This window comes from Marmota flaviventris, chromosome 12 (assembly GCF_047511675.1).
Source record: "Marmota flaviventris isolate mMarFla1 chromosome 12, mMarFla1.hap1, whole genome shotgun sequence".
In the NCBI taxonomy this organism is placed as follows: Eukaryota; Metazoa; Chordata; class Mammalia; order Rodentia; family Sciuridae; genus Marmota; species Marmota flaviventris.
The window spans coordinates 98442059-98460333 of NC_092509.1; the positions used below are offsets into that span (position 1 = coordinate 98442059).

Below are 18275 nucleotides of genomic sequence, written 5' to 3' on the forward strand. Positions count from 1 at the left end.
CCGGGATTGCAGATATATGCTTTTAATACCTGGCTTTTAATGACACTTAAATGTTGCCAATGCATAAGTGGTTTTTGATTATGGTCTAACAGCTCTCCAAGAAAAGAACAACCCCAACTCCAAACTTCCTTTTCATAAATCTTTTTAAAAATGATCACAAAATAATTCAACATTTAAATATCTTTCTTCAACTGATTCAAGATACCACATATAAAGAATTGAGTTCTACATGAATCAATTAAGATGTACACACTGATAAAAATGTCATTGGTGATTTGATATTAGATGCAGAATTACTACAACAACAAAGAAAACAGAAGTTTTCCCAGTTTATTCCTTTATGATTATTTAGGTGTCTTCAAAGTGACTTACAAACCCTAGAAGCCAGCAGAAACTTCCGGCTAGAGTACTTATATTCAAGGAAGATTAGATTCTATTGAATTGACCTAAAGCTTGCTATCTTGCTGTATTCTGAATTGGTTGATTACCTATCATAACTCACCCCCATATCCCAATCACTGACCCATCCTTAGTTGTTTCCATAGCTAATATGGGCAGAAAGAGGCCCAGTTTAGCTAAATGAAGAACTGAATGAATATGAGTTGAAATACACAGATAGTATTTAGTGAAACAGACATGTTTAAATTCAAGTTCTGTGGTTTATCTGAAAAAAAAAATTCTTAAAAAAGACAAATCAAATGTAAAATTATTAGCAAAGTAAACATTTTGATTGCAGCTGAAGAATAACAAGCAGATTTTTTTAATTGCTCATCCAATAGCTAGTAGCATTATAAAGACCTGTGCAGTTAAAAGGTTATCAACTGGGAAACAATTTAGAAAAATGTGACATAAAGATGCAAGTTTTAGCAATTAGCTCTGTGGATCAGAAAGAATGGTTTAAATTTATCTCTACATTCAATCTTAAAAAGAAAGTTTTCATGGGCAATTTGTTTAGCTTGAAAACCAATTAGTTGAGAAAGAACAGAAATAATGTCAGACCACACCCATGTATGCCAATCACCAACACCAGAGGGGATTTCTGTGACCCCTAGGTACAGGGGAATTGTACCTGCTGGCCTTCATGTGGCTTCGATAGCCATTTCGTGCCACTCTTGTCACCGGGCCGAGAGAATGGTATAATCTGTTCCTGTTGGATTCCATTATAAATTGTATGTATTACATATACTTTCATTCACATAATCATCAACACCTAGAATAGTATAATAGCTTGTTCATGTAATACAGCTTTCTAAAACTTGCAAGGCTTTCTAAATCTTGCAAGAGGACAGTATATGATTATTCCTCTTTCTTTTTTAAAGTAGGCAGCATGATTTTTTAAAACAATTTACTGACTCTAGAAATACATATTATACATTTACATATACATTCACTTTTGCAAATCTGCCAAAAGAATTAAAAATAGCCAAATAATATAAAAACCTGAACAATGTTCCATAAATCCTTATTTCTATTCTACTTCTTGGATTTCAGTTTAAATATGATGCCCAGATTTATTTACATAATTCATATTTATTACATGGTCCCTATGAAGACACCTAAAAGCAATGTGGCTTGCAAACTTAAAACTAATAGGAAAACCTCTTTATTCTTGATAGTAAATCAAAGAAAAAAAGAAAGGAGACAAACTTAAGAATAAATATATTATTCTTATTATTTTAATTCTACATCAATTGACAAAGTCAATAAATGACAAAAAAAGAATGAGCTAGTGTTTATCCCAAATGCCACCTCATACTTAACAAAGGAAATAAATACAAACACACTGAAACACTGATACTACTCTGCCTGGGAAAAGCTATAAGCAGCATTAATGACAAATGATATTTAAAACAAAAGACAAAGTTTTAGTATCTTAAGCAACAACATATTTGATGTCTCTATAGGAAATAAGAACAGAAAATGATTCTAAAATTCAGGGTACTGTTTTCAAGTTCCCTATCCACACATAATGTTTTAAATTTTATTTCTATATTCACTTATTATTTCATGACCGAATTTTGCTGGGCATCACCCATTTTACAGTTACAAAATGTTCCAAGAGCCACTAATTTAACCCATTAAGTTCCATTTTTTCTCTATTTCAGTGAAATTGATATAAGTGCATTAAACAATGTTAGAAATAATAATCTAGATCTTATATATATTATAATCTAATTATATTTTTCTTGTTATAATTATGCAATTGTATCATATACTATATTTAAGTTTCCATAGGTATTTCACATCTAGGACAATGGGACAAAAGGAGTTAAAACTGTCACTTTTTTTTTTTAGCTGCACCTTTTTTTTTTTTTTTTTAATTTTTTTATTTAGAGACAGGGTCTCACTAAGTTGCTTAGTGCCTCATTTTTGCTGAGGCTGGCTTTGAACTCGTGATCCTCCTGCCTCAGCCTCCCAAGCCACTGGGATTACAGGTGTGTGCTGCCATGCCCAGCTTAGCTGCACATTTTTGCAAAGGAAAACATGTATTGTAAAAGAAAAAATGTTTTGAGATGTGAAGGTAACACCATTAAGTACTGCATTCATAGGTAACCTGCTGGGATGAGAAGGGTTTAGTAACACCATCACCCTAGGGTACTCACTTATAACTCAAACAATGTTTTAAGAAACAATTTTCTTAATCATTACCTTTTTTTTTTTTTTTTTTTTTGGTACTGGAGATTGAACCCAGGGGTGCTTAATCACTAAGCCACATTCCCAGTAACACCCCCCCCACTTTTTTTTTGTATTTTTATCTATAGACAAGGTCTCGCTGAGTTCCTTAGTGCCTTGTTAAGTTGCTGAGGCTGGCTGTGAACTCATGATCCTCCTGTCTCAGCCTCCTGAGCTGCTGGGATTATAGGCTTGTGTCACCATGCCTGGCTTACTCAGTACTTTTTATCTAAAAATTAATAATACACTTTATAATCAAGATACTCTTTCTAGAGGGAAAGACAATTTGTACAAATTCAGAGAGCATACTAAGGGCAACTCTTGTGTTTTTGCCATTTCAGACAAACCCAAATTTAGAGAATAAAAGTAAAAGTGGGAAGAGAAACAATAAAAAAAACCAAACTGTTAAGAATTCCCAAAATAGGGTTGTGGTTGTGGCTCAGCGGTAGACCACTCGCCTAGCATGTGTGAGGCCCTCGGTTTGATCCTCAGCACTACATAAAAATAAATAAATAAAATAAAGGTATTATTGTGTTCAACTACAACTAAAAAATAAATATTAAAAAAAAAAAAGAATTCCCAAAGTAGAACACAACTTGGGAACACTGATAATTAGAAAAGAAAAGATTAACAAGTATTTTGAAATATAGGGCTTATAAGTAAAATCTTATCATGTAATAATGAGAAATCTTTATGAAGTTTCATCAGGAATAAGGATCTAATTTCCCAAATAAAAAGCCTGAAGTTAATCAATTCAAAATTAATTTGTTTTCTATGAAAAAGACACTGGTAGGGAATTAAATAAGTAAACACATAAAGGTATTTTTTTTAAAAAAAGTATAATAATACGAATATCCCTAAAGGAATATTTAATATTTTCAATTCCAGTTTTCCTGTGACAGTAACACACAATTTAAATGTTGCTTAGAAGTTTAGCTGCATAGTTTATATACAAAATAGAGCAATTATTTTGGTCAAGAGTCAAATGGACTGTGAGTCTGAGAATGGTAATACTGAAGTGGTCAGATATATGTAAGAATCTTGAACTATTAAACTGTCTGGCTACATTCTCAGGGAAATCTTGTATTTAAAGTTCAACACAACATATTTACTCCACATAGATGACAGTTTTTATAGTTTAAAGCAACAAGGAAAGAAGGGAGCACAGCTGATATTGCAGTACCAAATACTATAGACTCTGTACTCTCTAAAATTTTGAACTCAAACTTCAAGCTGTTTTATATATAGTACAATTTAAAATTTACCAAGTCAATGTGCCCTTGACAAAGTGAATAAAGTTGACCATTACACTAAATGCCTTAGTATTACTTAAAATTACACAGACTTAATTAAGGAAATAATTTTATTTTTTGAATGTGCAAGTGAATATATGAGTAGATAACTATAACTGGTTATTATTGAAATTTTATTATTATTAAAAACTATTCAATTTTAAATGTATTTAATATTCAAATATGTCTAAAGATACCAATAAACATGTAAAACTATTAACAATCAATCTCATTACTTACAATTTCAGACTTAAATACCAACTTCTTGTTTCTTTTACCAACAAGCAACTTAAATAGTCCTTTAGGGATATTCATATTATTATACTTAAAAAAAAAAAAAAAAAACACCTTTATTTTGTTTAAGTATGTGGTGCTGAGGATTGAACCCAGTGGCTCACATGTGTAAGGCAAGCGCTCTACTGCTGAGCCACAACTGCAGCCCAATATTATCATATTATTTAAGATAGTTTAAATAAATTCAAAGCAGTTCAAATGGACATTTTCTTTTACCTTTCAAAAGCAGGCCATGAGGTCTCTTCACTTAGTTCAGAACCATCACTACTACCTAAAATCAAAAGTTATTCTATTATTCAAACATCAGAATTATTTTCCAAACTTGGATTTTTATTTAAAAAATAAAATTCTCTGTGCTTATAAAACAACAATCACATTGTGGGTAAACATCCACATAGTAATTCTTTATTCTCTAGATTTTACTTTGCAACATATTAGAATGCAGTTGACAAGACTACCTAAAACAACAAAATAGCATAATATATTTTTGCATACCTATTTATAGTTCAAATTCATATGTTAAGAAACAAATTTCTCTACATCAGAGAATGCAGAGGACAAAGTTTTTCTTACAAGTCTGTCGTAAGTTAGGACCAATATAATCATGAAATCCTAAAAAGTTCAGGGCATACTTATTTCTTTTTGTAACAAAACTCATACCACCCAAAGGATAAAAAGCTTAATGAAATCCATTTCTTTGTCTTTAGAAACAAGGTTGAAGATAACAGTATTGCTAAATTAAAAATAAAAACAAAAATTTGGTGCTATAACAATGTAACAATTTCCTCTTTAGCCAGAATATTTGTTAAAATGGTATTCAAATAGAAACTTTAAAATTAGTTGGAAAAAAACCTGAGAGGGAATGAATTTGAAGAATCCACAATAGCTTAGACTGATTTAAAAGTAATTTTGACTCTAAAAGTTAAGATGATTAATATGGCAAGTTGAGTAGTCCATCAAACTTTTACAAGCAAGGTTCCACAAGAGACTTAAACTCTCATATTTGGCATGTGTTAATTACGTATCATTTTTGGATGAATTGAGATAAAGATCACTGTGGGAAGCCGTTCTCACATGTGATTGGTCTACCTCCCTGACTGGGTGTGAGGCGCTCAGACCAGCTGTGTCAGAGCCTTCCCCACCCTTTCCAGGTGCAAGGGCTTGTCCGTGTGGGGGTGTGACTGACCACTGACCTGGAAACTAATCACTGACCCTGACCTTGGAATGCTGTCCCCCTCGACCTTCATTGGATGGAATTTTCCCCTGAATTTTTTGTTCCCCAATAAAAGCCCACTCTCTGGTGTGCTTCTTCCTCTCTCCTGCTGGTCTCTTGTGTAAACCTCGCTAGCGCCAGGTGGCTTGAAGCAGGAGCCAGGAGAAGCCGTCTCTTAGCTGGGCAAGAAAAAGGTAAATTGAGTTTTATGTGTCTTTATTTTGATCTCACTAGTTAACTTCTATGTTTGGAACCTCTAGTATGAAGCTAGCGTGCTGGTCGCGCGGCAGAGGTCACTAAACAAATTTCTATATCATGTGGCTAAGATGAGAAACTAGAGGTAACATGGTGGTGGTGATGGTGGGATCTTGTAGATTATTTTTTGATTTACAGCATTATGTAGTCAAGATTGAAAACTTTTAAACATAATTAGTATGGCTTATTTGTAGAAAATGTAAGCTTTTCCAGAAGCATAAAGCTCAGAGTGGATCATTTTCCCTTAGCTAAACAAGAATATTTAGGTTATCCAGGACACATACACCACATTAGAGAAGGTTTGAGGCTGTTGTCTCCGCACTGGTATAGACTATTATTGCATATAAAATTTACAACTAAAACCTCCACTTTTTTGTATGCCTATTAATACCTATTATGGTAACAGACTTACTCCTTTTCATGTTAAAGCTAAAGCTTTTGTTTTAAAAAAGAAAATATTTTGGAAGAAAAATGCCCATATAACTTTAATTTACAAACAAGAATGATTTTTTATGTTTAGCTACTTAACAATCTTGGAATAACTAAAATTAAAAAATTAAAAAAAAAAATCCCATAAAGGCAAAAAGAGAGTCTGATGGGGAAAAAGTCAAATAGTATGTATCTGACAGGAGTAATTTTAAAAATTATTTTTTTGCTTTATGGGGCATACTGAATTCTAGCTTTTACGTACAAAAAAAATCTTTTTTTCCAAAAGTATTTTGTGTATTATTTTTTAAATATTTAAATTATTTTTAAAATATATTTATACATGAGCAACTTAGAACATTAATAAGGAGATATTTCAGGTGCTAAAACTGTCTTTTATTAAAAAAATTTTGTCATTTAATTAGTGGCATTAATCAAAAAGGGAACATTGGATAAACAAGTGGTGAATGGTGCTGGAGAGCTCTGAAGCAATTTCCTTTTCAGAGCTTGGAACTTTGAAGGACTAAGGAAGTCATGATGTGCAAGAAAATGAATCTCCATCTGCATCTTTCTATTGGCTTTTCATGAATAATGAGATGATCATATTAACAATAACAGGCTGAGCCCTCAAGCAACCTGGTAGCTAATCAGAGAGAAAGACATTTTCCCCTTTTATTACTTTTTAAAAATAGTAACAACATAGTATGGGTACATTTTCTAATTATGAAAAAAGAATGTTCAGTTAGAGGATTCAGAAGATCAACAAATGTTTAGGAAATAAAAACAAACCAGATCTTCTTTTAACCTCACATCATTTTCCAATGTGGTCCCCATTTCCTGGGGTCCTTCAGAATAGCTGTTTCCTTATTTCTCATTTTCAAATCTACTACTCCAACCATGGTTTTGCCTCCACATTCTATGAAGCAATTCTCTTGTAGGTTGCCAATGCCTTTATCTTGATGAATCCCCCTGGTCAAGTCCCCTTTCTCATGTGCTATATTATAGGTGTGGAATGTCCCCAAAGGTACATATATTAAGTCTTAGTCTCCATTAGGCATTATTGTGGGAGGTGATACAGCCTTTAGGAGGTGGGGACTAGTGGGAGGTCTTCAGGTCACTTGGGGGCATGCCCTGAAGGCAGACTGTGGGACCCTGGTCTTGTTTACTTCTGGCCATGAGGTGAATGGTTTTGCCTTGCAAAGTGTTTCTGCCATTATGTACTGCCTTGCAACAGGCCCAAAACAACAGGGTCAATAGATCATGGACTGAAATCTCCGATGCTGTGAGTCAAAATATACCTTTCTCTTTAGAAGTTGATTTATCTCAAGTATTTGTATAGTGACAGAAAGCTATCATCACCATCTTAGTTCTCCTTTTTGCTTTGGATATTTGCTACATTAGCACTTGACTCTTCTGTGAGACACTGTTTTTTTCCCTGCTTCATTGATCTCCCCTTCATAGTTTCCTTTGACAGTTAATTTTTCATTAAAAAAACAATTAACTTAACCTCCTAATGTAAGAATGTTCTTATTTATACTCTCTCCCTGGGTGAACTGAACTCAACAAGTTTCATGGCTTGAAATACTGTATATACACTAACTCTCATACTTCTATCACCAGAAACAACATTACTACTACTGAGCTCCAGATTTGTAGTTCAACAACCTGACACTACACAAACTAAACATGTCCCAAATCATTCATGATTCCCCCAAATGGGCCATGCTACACAAGCACCTCACTACCTACAAATGATTGCTCTTCCAGTCCTCTCTACCTTAGTAAGAGCACCAACATCTAAGCAGTTGCTTAATTTGAATAACTTGGAATCATCTTGATTTTACCCTCATCTTCATTCCCAAACACAAACCACACGCAGTTCACCAATCCAGCCAGTTATGTTCTTTTCCCACCAGTGTTCAAGTACATCCCCTTGTGGACTAAAACAGTACTTTAAAAACCATCACAAATTATATGGCCTTTATCCTGTATATAATTGCTACTTTTTTTTAAAATCAAATTTTCTCTACTTATGGTAGTGTTAATGAATTTTATTACAGCTAAAATTTATTTAAATTCTCATTTTATATACTTTGGAAACCTTTTAGAGAAATATTTCTTACCTATTGATATTCCACTAGAAAGAGTAGAACTTTCAGCTTGGCCTCGAGATGGTGCATGGGGCTCCATGACACTATCATCTAACAGATGTCTTGGCCCTGCATTTGGGAACGTTGCACTCTTAAATTCTGCTGTGTTCATTTTATGGATAAAACTGGAAACAAAGAGAAAAATTTCACAACTTTTACTAGGTTACCAATCCAGGATATAAAAAATACTTTTATGTAAAGATTCAGGACATACAAGACTTACCCGTTATCCTGAACTTATTTCTGAACTCTCACAGTAATGAGCACAGATACTACCACAAAAGCTACAAACTAACAGTTTAGGAAAAATTTTCTTTTTAGGAAACCTAGACATATCTACCTATATAATTAGAAAATACTTCAATTCCATCTTGAGCCTAAGGTACATTAAATTGTTAAACATTTTTAGGGAAAAGTTATTCAATTTTCACAAAAACCATGGCAGAGGTGAACATGGTCCCCTTTTTGGAAAAACAATATTGCAAAACGAATGAAGTCAAAGAAAAAAATTATTTTCCCTTTGTGTGAATTTAGGAATAATTTTTTAGACCTTATTATTTATTTTAGTTAAGACAAAACAAGAACTGTTTTGATACAAAGATTATGATTTAATGGCACACTCCTATCTCAGTTTTATTTATGATGGCTCTTTGTAATGATCATTCACCTCCTTCAAAGATGCAGGGACTGGGGGCTGGGGCAGTAGCTCAGTGGTACAGTGCCTGCCTCTCATGAGTGAGGCACTGGGTTCGATCCTCAGCACCACATAAAAATAAATAAATAATATATAATGTCCATCTACAACTAAAAAAATATTAAAAAAATATAGGGACTGTTGGGGACAGATAATTTCCAGACTCAGGTAATGGAAGAAATAAATTATTTTAGACAAATAAGATATTTTATTTAATCAGAAAGACTAGTATTATTAAAACAAAAAAACCCATAACCCAAAAACTATGCAAGGACATTATTTTCTGTTCCACTAATAAATAGGAAATAAATTCAACTATAAATAACTTAAAAAATTGAAAGATAAGATAAAGAATGCTGACTTATAACCCAAGCTGTGGCACTTCCTGTGTCCATGTGGAATCAGATTCCGGGGGGAGGGGGGTGTCTGTGGCAGCAAGGCTCCCTCAGCAGCTACACTTTTTCTTCCACTCTGGGGTGATGCTCCTACTTCAGGACCTACGGGTTCAATTAAAAGAGAGAGGGGGAGGAAATTTTCATATTTTCAAATAGTTTCAAAGGATTACTTTATTTTTATTCCCTTGGTTTATAAACAGAGATATAAATTTTAATATAATTTTAGTTCTATACTGACTTGAACATGAGAAATATTTATTTTCTAAATTCTAAAACTTGGAATCACAAACCATATAAAAATCCATTAGTTTCCATCTTGCTTGGACTAAGTAGAGGCAGTGTAAATAATTCCTCCACTTACAATGCAAGAAGCAGAATTAGAAGAGATTAGATTGGAATCTCACCTCAGAGACAAAATCTGCACTTAATGCCCAGGTCTTGAGTCCCAGGTTCAGTGCTTTTTATTTTTATACATTGCTTCTTTGCTCATTGTTTCAGTTTCCTCTTAGAATGCATTCAAGTTAGAAATTATACTCCTTCATTGACACTTTGCTTGAGTTTACGGGAATAAAAAACTACTCAGAAGCACACAGATCTCCGAAATATTACTTTAAGAATTAAAAGAAATAAAAAACAATAGAAGGGAGATCAGCAGAACAAGTGGGTGGGCAGGGGCAGAAAAGAAGGGAGGGAAAAGGAAGGTCCTGGGGAAGGAGATTGAGGGAATTATGTATATATTCAAATACGGCACAATAAATCTGCTATTAAATATAATTATAATGCATGAGTAAAATTTTTTAAGAAAGGAATTTAAAGAAGCAAATTTAAGAGCTGGGGTTATGGCTCAGTGGTAGAGCACTCATCTAGCAAAGTGTGAGGCCCTGGGTTCGATCCTCAGCACCACATAAAAATAAATAAAATAAAGGTATTGTGTCCAACTACAACTAAAAAATAAGTATTAAAAAAAAAGCAAATTTAAGAGATCAAACTGATTGTGCTCTCTCCCAGATACTATCACAACTTGTTCCCTTACTTCTTCACATCATGTTAGATGGGACTTCGAATATTCTTAGAATACACAACAGAAAGCTTGTATGAAGGACTGCACTGGCAATTCTTAAAAAGGTACTTATCAGGCTGGGGACAAAGCTCAGAAGTGGAGTGTTTGCCTAGGAGGTATAAAGCTTTGGGTTCAACTCCCAGAATCCCCCCCACCTCCAAACAAAAGGCTCTTATTAATTATTTCTTAATAGTGAGTGGTTTAATGTTTTTAAAAAATTATTTGTGGTATCAATAATATCCCTATTGTAAGGCAACAGGTAAAGTAGGGACGGATTTTTATATTTGGGTACTTGGCCCAGTAATCAAGTAAACTTAAAAAAACAATTAAAAAAAGAATATTATATTCTTAAATTCTTGTCTATTTTTTTCTGTTGTATCTGTTTTTCTTGATTATGTAACATTTATTTGTGTATTACTGACAAAATACAAGTAACTTTTTAATTAAAAAAAAAAAACAAGGGAAAAAAAAATGACAAGAAAAGACTGATGGGTTTTATTACCAAAAGCATTTTTTTCCCTCATGCATTACAAGATTGCTAAGTATTTATTTGCTTTGGGGTTTATTCTTTCCTATCAAGTATTCTGATTTATTATTTGGTAAAGACAGAAAGCAACACACTAACCTACTAAGTCTTCCCTGGAAGCAGCAGAACGTGGTGTGCTTGTACCTGGTTCTATCTTCAATGAGAGCCTGAATTTTAAAAACACAAAACACATGGAATGATTAACATTTGACAACATAATATGAATATATTTTCCCATAAGAAAACTTAAAAAACAATTTTTAAAAAATATTTTTCAGTTGTCAATGGATCTTTATTTTATTTATTTATATGCGGTGCTGAGAATCAAACCTAGTGTCTCACACATGCTCTACCACTGAGCTACAACCCCAGCCCTCTAAAAATGTTTTTATAAATTTGTCTGAGCTACATATTTTTCTTCCAGAGCAACCCTAAACTAAGATGTTAGACTCCTATCTCTCTCATCCAAAGTTATATTACAGTTATTCCAGGAAATATTAGGGAGAAGAAAAACATTAAAATGTTATATACATATATATGCATATATATTTTTATAATTTAAAAAAATTTAGTTATAAATGGATTTAATACCTTTATTTACTTATTTATCTATTTATTTATTTTATGTGGTGCTGAGGATCAAACTCAGTGCCTCACACAAGCTCAGCAAGCATTCTACCACTGAGCTACAATGACAGCCACGATATGTTATATTTAAAAACACAAATGTCTCCCTAACATCCCAAAGGTGCCACTAAATTAAGAATCTTCACATGTAGTATTTAATATATGATGCAAATTATTTCTAGCATCAACTTATCAAAAGAATATACAAAGAAAAAGGCTGTTTGCAAAATTACTAGTAAGTCCATGTCCTAAATAAAGTTTCTTATTAGTCTTTGTCTTAAAAATATTTTTTTAGTTATAGATGGACACAATAATTTTATTTACTTATCTTTTTATGTGGTGCTGAGGCTTGAACTCAGGGCCCTCACACATTCTAGGCTCTACCACTGAGCCATAATCCCAACCCTTTTATGTCTTTGAATTCTACTTAGGATAATATATCCAGTTTTGAATTTCATAGCAGAAGAAGTTATGATTTCTATCAGTGGAGGCAATTTTGGGAAACAGAATACCAAAAATGGTAGAAAATGCTTTGTTATAATAAATGAAGTCTAATATTACTAAGACTTTGAAAATTAATAAAGACTATTTAGATTCTATTGATTGGAATTTCACAATGATAAACAAATCTAATGTAGGCTCTTATTTTAAGTAATTATTTCCTTGATAACCTGGGAGGGAATTAAATATGATTATATTCCAAATATCTGACAATGTAAAATGAACATAATAATTAGATGAATGATTAACCAGAACTCTCAGCTCCTTTTCTTTTCTTAGGGTAGTTTGTTTATTCAGGTACAAACTATACTGTATTCACTCATCTGACAAATATTTACTGAACACCTGCTTTGTGTTAGGCACTGTGCTCAGCAGTATTATGTAAAAGGGAGAAGGCAGATGTGGTATCCCTGCCCTCTGAAGCTTACAGTACAGTAAGTGAAAGACAAAGAAGTAAACAAAACAACCACAATTTCCTAACCCAGTGCCAGAACAGAAAGAACAAAGGGGAGCTTCCTGGCGAATCACACTGTTATCTGTAGGAGCTGATAAATGACAGCTGTATACAAAGCAGAAGCATCTTAAAGGCCACAGTAGTGACTGCTACTCTGTTGCTTATAATATCATCAAAGCACCATAAACTAAGTGATGCCAATTCATCAAGAAAAGATAAAGCCTGGTATTAAAATTAAACAGATTTTCACCCTGACTAAAAGATATATGTATGTAATCTGTATACTTACACTGGCTATTTAGATGAAGTAGTGAAAAACAAAGGTCTTTAAGTAAATGAAGTCATTTTTACTTAAATATACTCCATCATAAAAATCATTTTTAACTAATAATTTTAATGGCTCTTAAAATTCTCTTAACTCTCAACATTTAATTAGTAAGCTGATGCAATATAATTTGATTTTCAGAAAAACAATGTACCTTTCTCCGGTCTCTCATATGATGTCCCAACACCACCAAATGACCTGAGTTCCCTAAGCAAACAGTTTCTTGCCCCATCTTCCTGCTCATTCTATCCCTAGAGTACCTCTTGTCCCTCCATGTGCTGCCACTCACCTGTTAAGTGCAGCCTTAGGTGACACTGTCTCCTGCAGCTATCCATGTTTCTATTCCCTTTACTTTTCTTTTAAAGTTGGGTCAGGTGTCCCCTTATCTATGCTGCTGTAGCATCCTGGGCATAGCTCTACTATAGTACTGTTTCAATGTTCTGAAATCATCTGTTTTAGATGCATTAGACTGAGCTTCTCGAGGGCAAGAACAACATCCTTCTTTATAATCCCAGCAACTGACATAGTAATCAGACCATAACAAATGCTTCATCAATATTTGTTAAATTCATATAATGAGAAGGCTGTTCTGGTTCTGGTCACTCATAAAAACAAAAGTTAACAGCATCAGGCTTCCTATAAATATGAAGGTATACACATCAGCTCTGGGCAGTCAGAACTACTTAATAGTGCCAATGGCTAAGTCTGTCTTTTCAACAAAATAAAAATTTGAATAAATATCACACTTTTACTGATGTCAGTAAAAAATTACCATCTTTATAACTGTGCAAAATTTTCTGAGAATTCATTTCCACTTTTTAAAAATCTAGTGGTTTCTTGAGATAGATAGAAAATTTTAATAGATACTCAAAGTTTCAGTTTTTTTTTAATATTTAAATTTTTTAGTTATCAGCGGACACAACATCTTTGTTTGTATGTGGTGCTGAGGATCGAACCCGGGCCGCACACATGCCAGGCGAGCGCGCTACCGCTTGAGCCACATCCCCAGCCCTCAAAGTTTCAGTTTTAAGACAACTATTCTACAGCTCATTGGACAAATTGTTAAGTGTTTATTACGCACAAGTTCTATGTTAGTAACGAAAGAGAGATGGAAAAAATAAAAGACACAGATGATTGAACTCAAGAAACTTACAACCTAGCACAACAGATTTGTGAAACAAACTCCAGACTTAAAAAACTGACCTCATATATTTTCAAATGAGTTACTACGTAAAAAAGCCTTTTGTAAAATGAAATTTGGTGTGGGACTAAAAAAAGTAGTATTATGGTGTGTGTACAGGGGTTGGGGAAGATGGTAATAAAGGTGTTTCTGAGCATTAATGATACTTTTAATACATACCCAGAATTTCAGCTTTCAATGGGACTAATTCTGTTCTATAGAAATTTTAAAATTCTTAAAACCTACAGAACAAGGAAGTTGAAAATCACTGATTTTCAAAGAGGTTAAAAAAATATTTATCAATACTAAAAACAAAAACAAAACAAAACCAAAAAAAAAAAAAACCCCTCATATTTTACTTGATAAAATTTAAAAACATGACCTTTAATTGGTGAAAATTTATGTGGAAGACATGAAATTCAATTTGGAAGCTTTGAAACAACTAGCATAATGAAGTTAAGCAAAGGTTGGGCATAGTGATGTGCACTTACAGTCCCACTCAAGAGACAGGAGGATCACTTGAGGCCAGGAATTTAGAAACAGCCTTGGCAATATAGCTGGATCCTGCCTCTATTGAAAAATTAAAAAAGAAAAAAAGAGCTAGGCAAAAAGAAGGAAAAAAAAATATATATGTATTCAAGTTAACAAATGAAGCTAAAGGAAAAATGAGAAGCCGCTATCGAAATAAGCTCTTAATCCTTCCATCCTTTAAAAAGCAGGTATGATGTAAAGTTGTATCACTGAAAAGTGTAATCATCCTTGGGAAACACAGTGGATGGTAAGGAGAGAAGAAAAGGCATCAGGTCTTTGCAAGGGGAGTTTTTTAAGTTTTCATAAAGTACTTGCAATGATAAAGAGAAAAGGTCTATATTGGAGCAACTCATCAATAATCTAGAGGTAAGGTTCAATAATCTCTCAATCCATGAAAACTGGAAACAAACTCTAAGATGTGTCCAAAAATAACTGTTAAAAAGAGTCTGTTTGGGGTAGGGTTGTGGCTTGCCTAGCATGCATGAGACACTTGGGTTTGACCCTCAGCACCACATAAAAATAAAATAAAGGTATTATGTTGAGCTGGGGTTGTGGCTCAGTGGTAGAGTGCTTGCCTAGTATGCATGAGGCACTGGGTTCAAACTCCAGTACCACATAAAAAAACTAAACAAAATAAAGGTATTGTGTCCATTTACAACTAAAAATATTGGGAAAAAAAAGATATTGTGTCCACCTAACAATATCTAAAAAAAAAGGAATGATTTTTCTATTTTGTAGACTGTTTAATTTTTCTATTAAAAGATCAATTTCCATTAAGATTCAATGATTGAAGATAGCAAAAGGAAGAAATTGAAAATCTGAATTATTAAACCTCAGCTCTCTACAACTTGAGAAGGATAAAATACTTTTTAATAAAGGAACAGATCAGGTATTTGTATAATGGTTCAATCATACCAAGTGATTAAAAAGAAATATAAGCACCTTTACCACTGTTAACATACCACTAGATTGTGGGATTTAGATATTTAAATAGATGGGGATGGAAGTGTAGAGAACAGGGCAAAGTACAAATCCATTCTGAAGATCAACTTACTTGTAATTATCATCTTCCACAAATTTTTGTAGTTCCTCTATATATTGAACAGAGTTCAGGTATTTTTGAACATGAGGCAACATGGGAATATCTAGGCAAAAGGTGATAAGTAATTATCAGATAAAGTATATCTTAAGGAGAACTCTCAATATTAAGCTAAGAAAAATAATTAAAGGTAAACTAAGTCCATATGGCATCAAAATTAAAATTAATTCTAGAAGGACATTATTGAGATTAACTTTATTTAAAATAAAACTGAAGATAATTTGGGTGGGAGGTACCGAAGATAATTTAGAAAGTTGTAGGTGCACGTTGCTTACATAGAAAACAGCTCCAATTACAAAGCCCCACATATTTGAGAAATTTCATGGAAAATAATCAGAGACTTCACTGTTTTACATATAATGCCTCAACTCAATGCACAAAGTGAAGGCAGTTATTTTTCTTTTTAAAAAACTTGGCTTCCATTTATAAATGTGTCTCCCACTCCCATTATAAATTTCAAGTAAGACTAAGTTAACATTACAATGTAGTGTTATGTTTAAAAACAAAAATGGGAAAAAGAACAGAATAAAGGATCATTTCACTTTCAGTAAGATCCTATTACCCTCTCTCCAATCCACTATCCCTTTTAAGAAGCTTTTGAGGTTTTCTTAAAAGTATAGATGTATATATGCAAAGTTAGCTTTAAAACACATTTATTTAAAATAAAATAATGTAAACTTTTACAATTTTATTATTTTTTAATGTAGTGCTGAGGATGGAACCAGTGCATTACACATTCGAGGCCAGTGCTTTACCACTCAGCCCCAGCCCCAGCCTGACACATTATTTTTAATACCATAAAAATTATGCATCAACAATCTAACTTTATTCCCTATCAAAATAAAAACATTCAAACATTTTTTAAAAATTCTCTTTTCTAATCATTTAGGCTTATTTATTATTAGTCTGTCTTACATCATTCCATAAAATACACCTTGAATAAAATTGTTTGTTTACTCAATATCTGACTTAAGAAAGCTAATAATAATAACAGTTCCTAACTGTTATTAGGAACAATGGTCTCAGCTACTTTCCTAATTGGGAAACATATCAACTATTTATAGATTGCAGAGAGCAAATGAGATCAAGATAATAGAAAATAATTTTATGAATTTTCATAAAGGGCTAGAATAACTGTGAAGTGGTAATATTACTTATTGCCCCTGTGCTTTGTTAGCAGAAAAGCAAAAAGATTTAAAAAATGAAAGATCAAACACTAAATTCTCCAATTCTTTAAGAACAATCTTAAAAAGGACAGGGGGAATAGCTCATTTGTAAGGCATCCCTGGGTTCAATGCTGGGGTGAATATGGAAGTGGTTACATAGTAAATGAACAAACAAAAGAACTCTTATTTTCCTTTATGTTATAGTGGAGATGAGAACTTGATGCTCCCTGCTGCATGAGAAGTGGTCATCAATGTGTCAGTGAATCAATGGAATCACAGCACAGTACGGGCTTAGACAGAACTGTTCCCCAGAAACTTACCATATTCACAGGACTGCTGTAAATCAGAAATTATTCGAAGGATGTTATTCATTAAATTTGATCTTTGCTCATTTTCTAGAATGCTGCCAGTTGATGGGTATGCCGAATCAATGTATGTTAAATCTGACAAATAGATACCTGAAACAAAATTTTGGACACATTGATATGCTAGCTTGGAAAAGCATGACAGAGTGAGGGAGGGAAGAAGCTAGTTTACAGATTTCAATATATGCCATACTTAGAATATACTGTTATTAACATAATAACAATGGGACCACCTGGGACTTGTATGTCCATAAAGTTGGAGTCAGACATGCATGTAATATGTTCTTTGTAAACGTCTTCCTATGAACCTTTTTTATGTATGGTTTAAAGTTGCAACTAAAAACTCCAGCATGGATGGGACTTAATGGAAAGAAGTTGAGCTCCTGAACAGGCTCTGCCAATGACTAAGTTGTGTGGTAGAGAAAGTCATCTCAATGTCCGAACCTCAGTTTTTACATTTACACAACCATTACCTATTTTTGAAGTTTCCTTATGGTCTGAAGAAGTTACCTTGGCCAGCCTGGCCAGTGCTTTGCATAGGGAAGTTATTTACTATCAGTCTTTTACCCCTACCTTAACCATTATCCAGGTCTTAACCACCTTGAAAATTGTCTCCATCAGGTAGAAACGTCTTAAGTTTCAAAGATCGACATTTTGATTTCTGAAAGTGTTTATGCGAATACAAATTAGCTTTCCCACCTTTCCTTGTTCTCTGTACCAATAAAAATAATACATATCCCAAAATAATTTGGTTTCATTAGTCCCAAACATGGAAGGTCACTCATTAAAAATATTTCCTTAGAGTTTACCATGCACATGTAGAATGTGTAAGACAACTATACCTGAAGAGAAAAAATATATACTTCCCTAACTTTTACCTTATTATTTCACTTTCATAAATTTTCAGGGAAAATGCAACCAAAATTTCAAAACCTAATGCCCTCTATATAAGTCCTGTTTTTTCCCCCACCTTGGGTGTTTTCTAGACACATCTCTGCCCATTCAAAATCTTACATATCCAACTATTCTCTAGTTTTCTTACACATTTC

The 18275-nt window shown here is 33.2% G+C and overlaps 1 protein-coding gene across 1 annotated transcript in view; it reads right to left on the reverse strand.

Annotated features, from left to right (window-relative positions):
- Positions 1-18275, reverse strand: part of Ralgps2 (Ral GEF with PH domain and SH3 binding motif 2) — a 145170-nt gene that overhangs the window by 13731 nt on the left and 113164 nt on the right. The window contains exons 9-15 of the mRNA XM_027934890.2: positions 17182-17319; positions 15651-15741; positions 11078-11145; positions 9359-9494; positions 8277-8428; positions 4476-4530; positions 1070-1147 (exon numbers count right to left, since the gene is read on the reverse strand). Of these exons, the coding sequence (XP_027790691.1) occupies positions 1070-1147; positions 4476-4530; positions 8277-8428; positions 9359-9494; positions 11078-11145; positions 15651-15741; positions 17182-17319 (718 nt within the window). The remainder of the gene's footprint in view (positions 1-1069; positions 1148-4475; positions 4531-8276; positions 8429-9358; positions 9495-11077; positions 11146-15650; positions 15742-17181; positions 17320-18275) is intronic.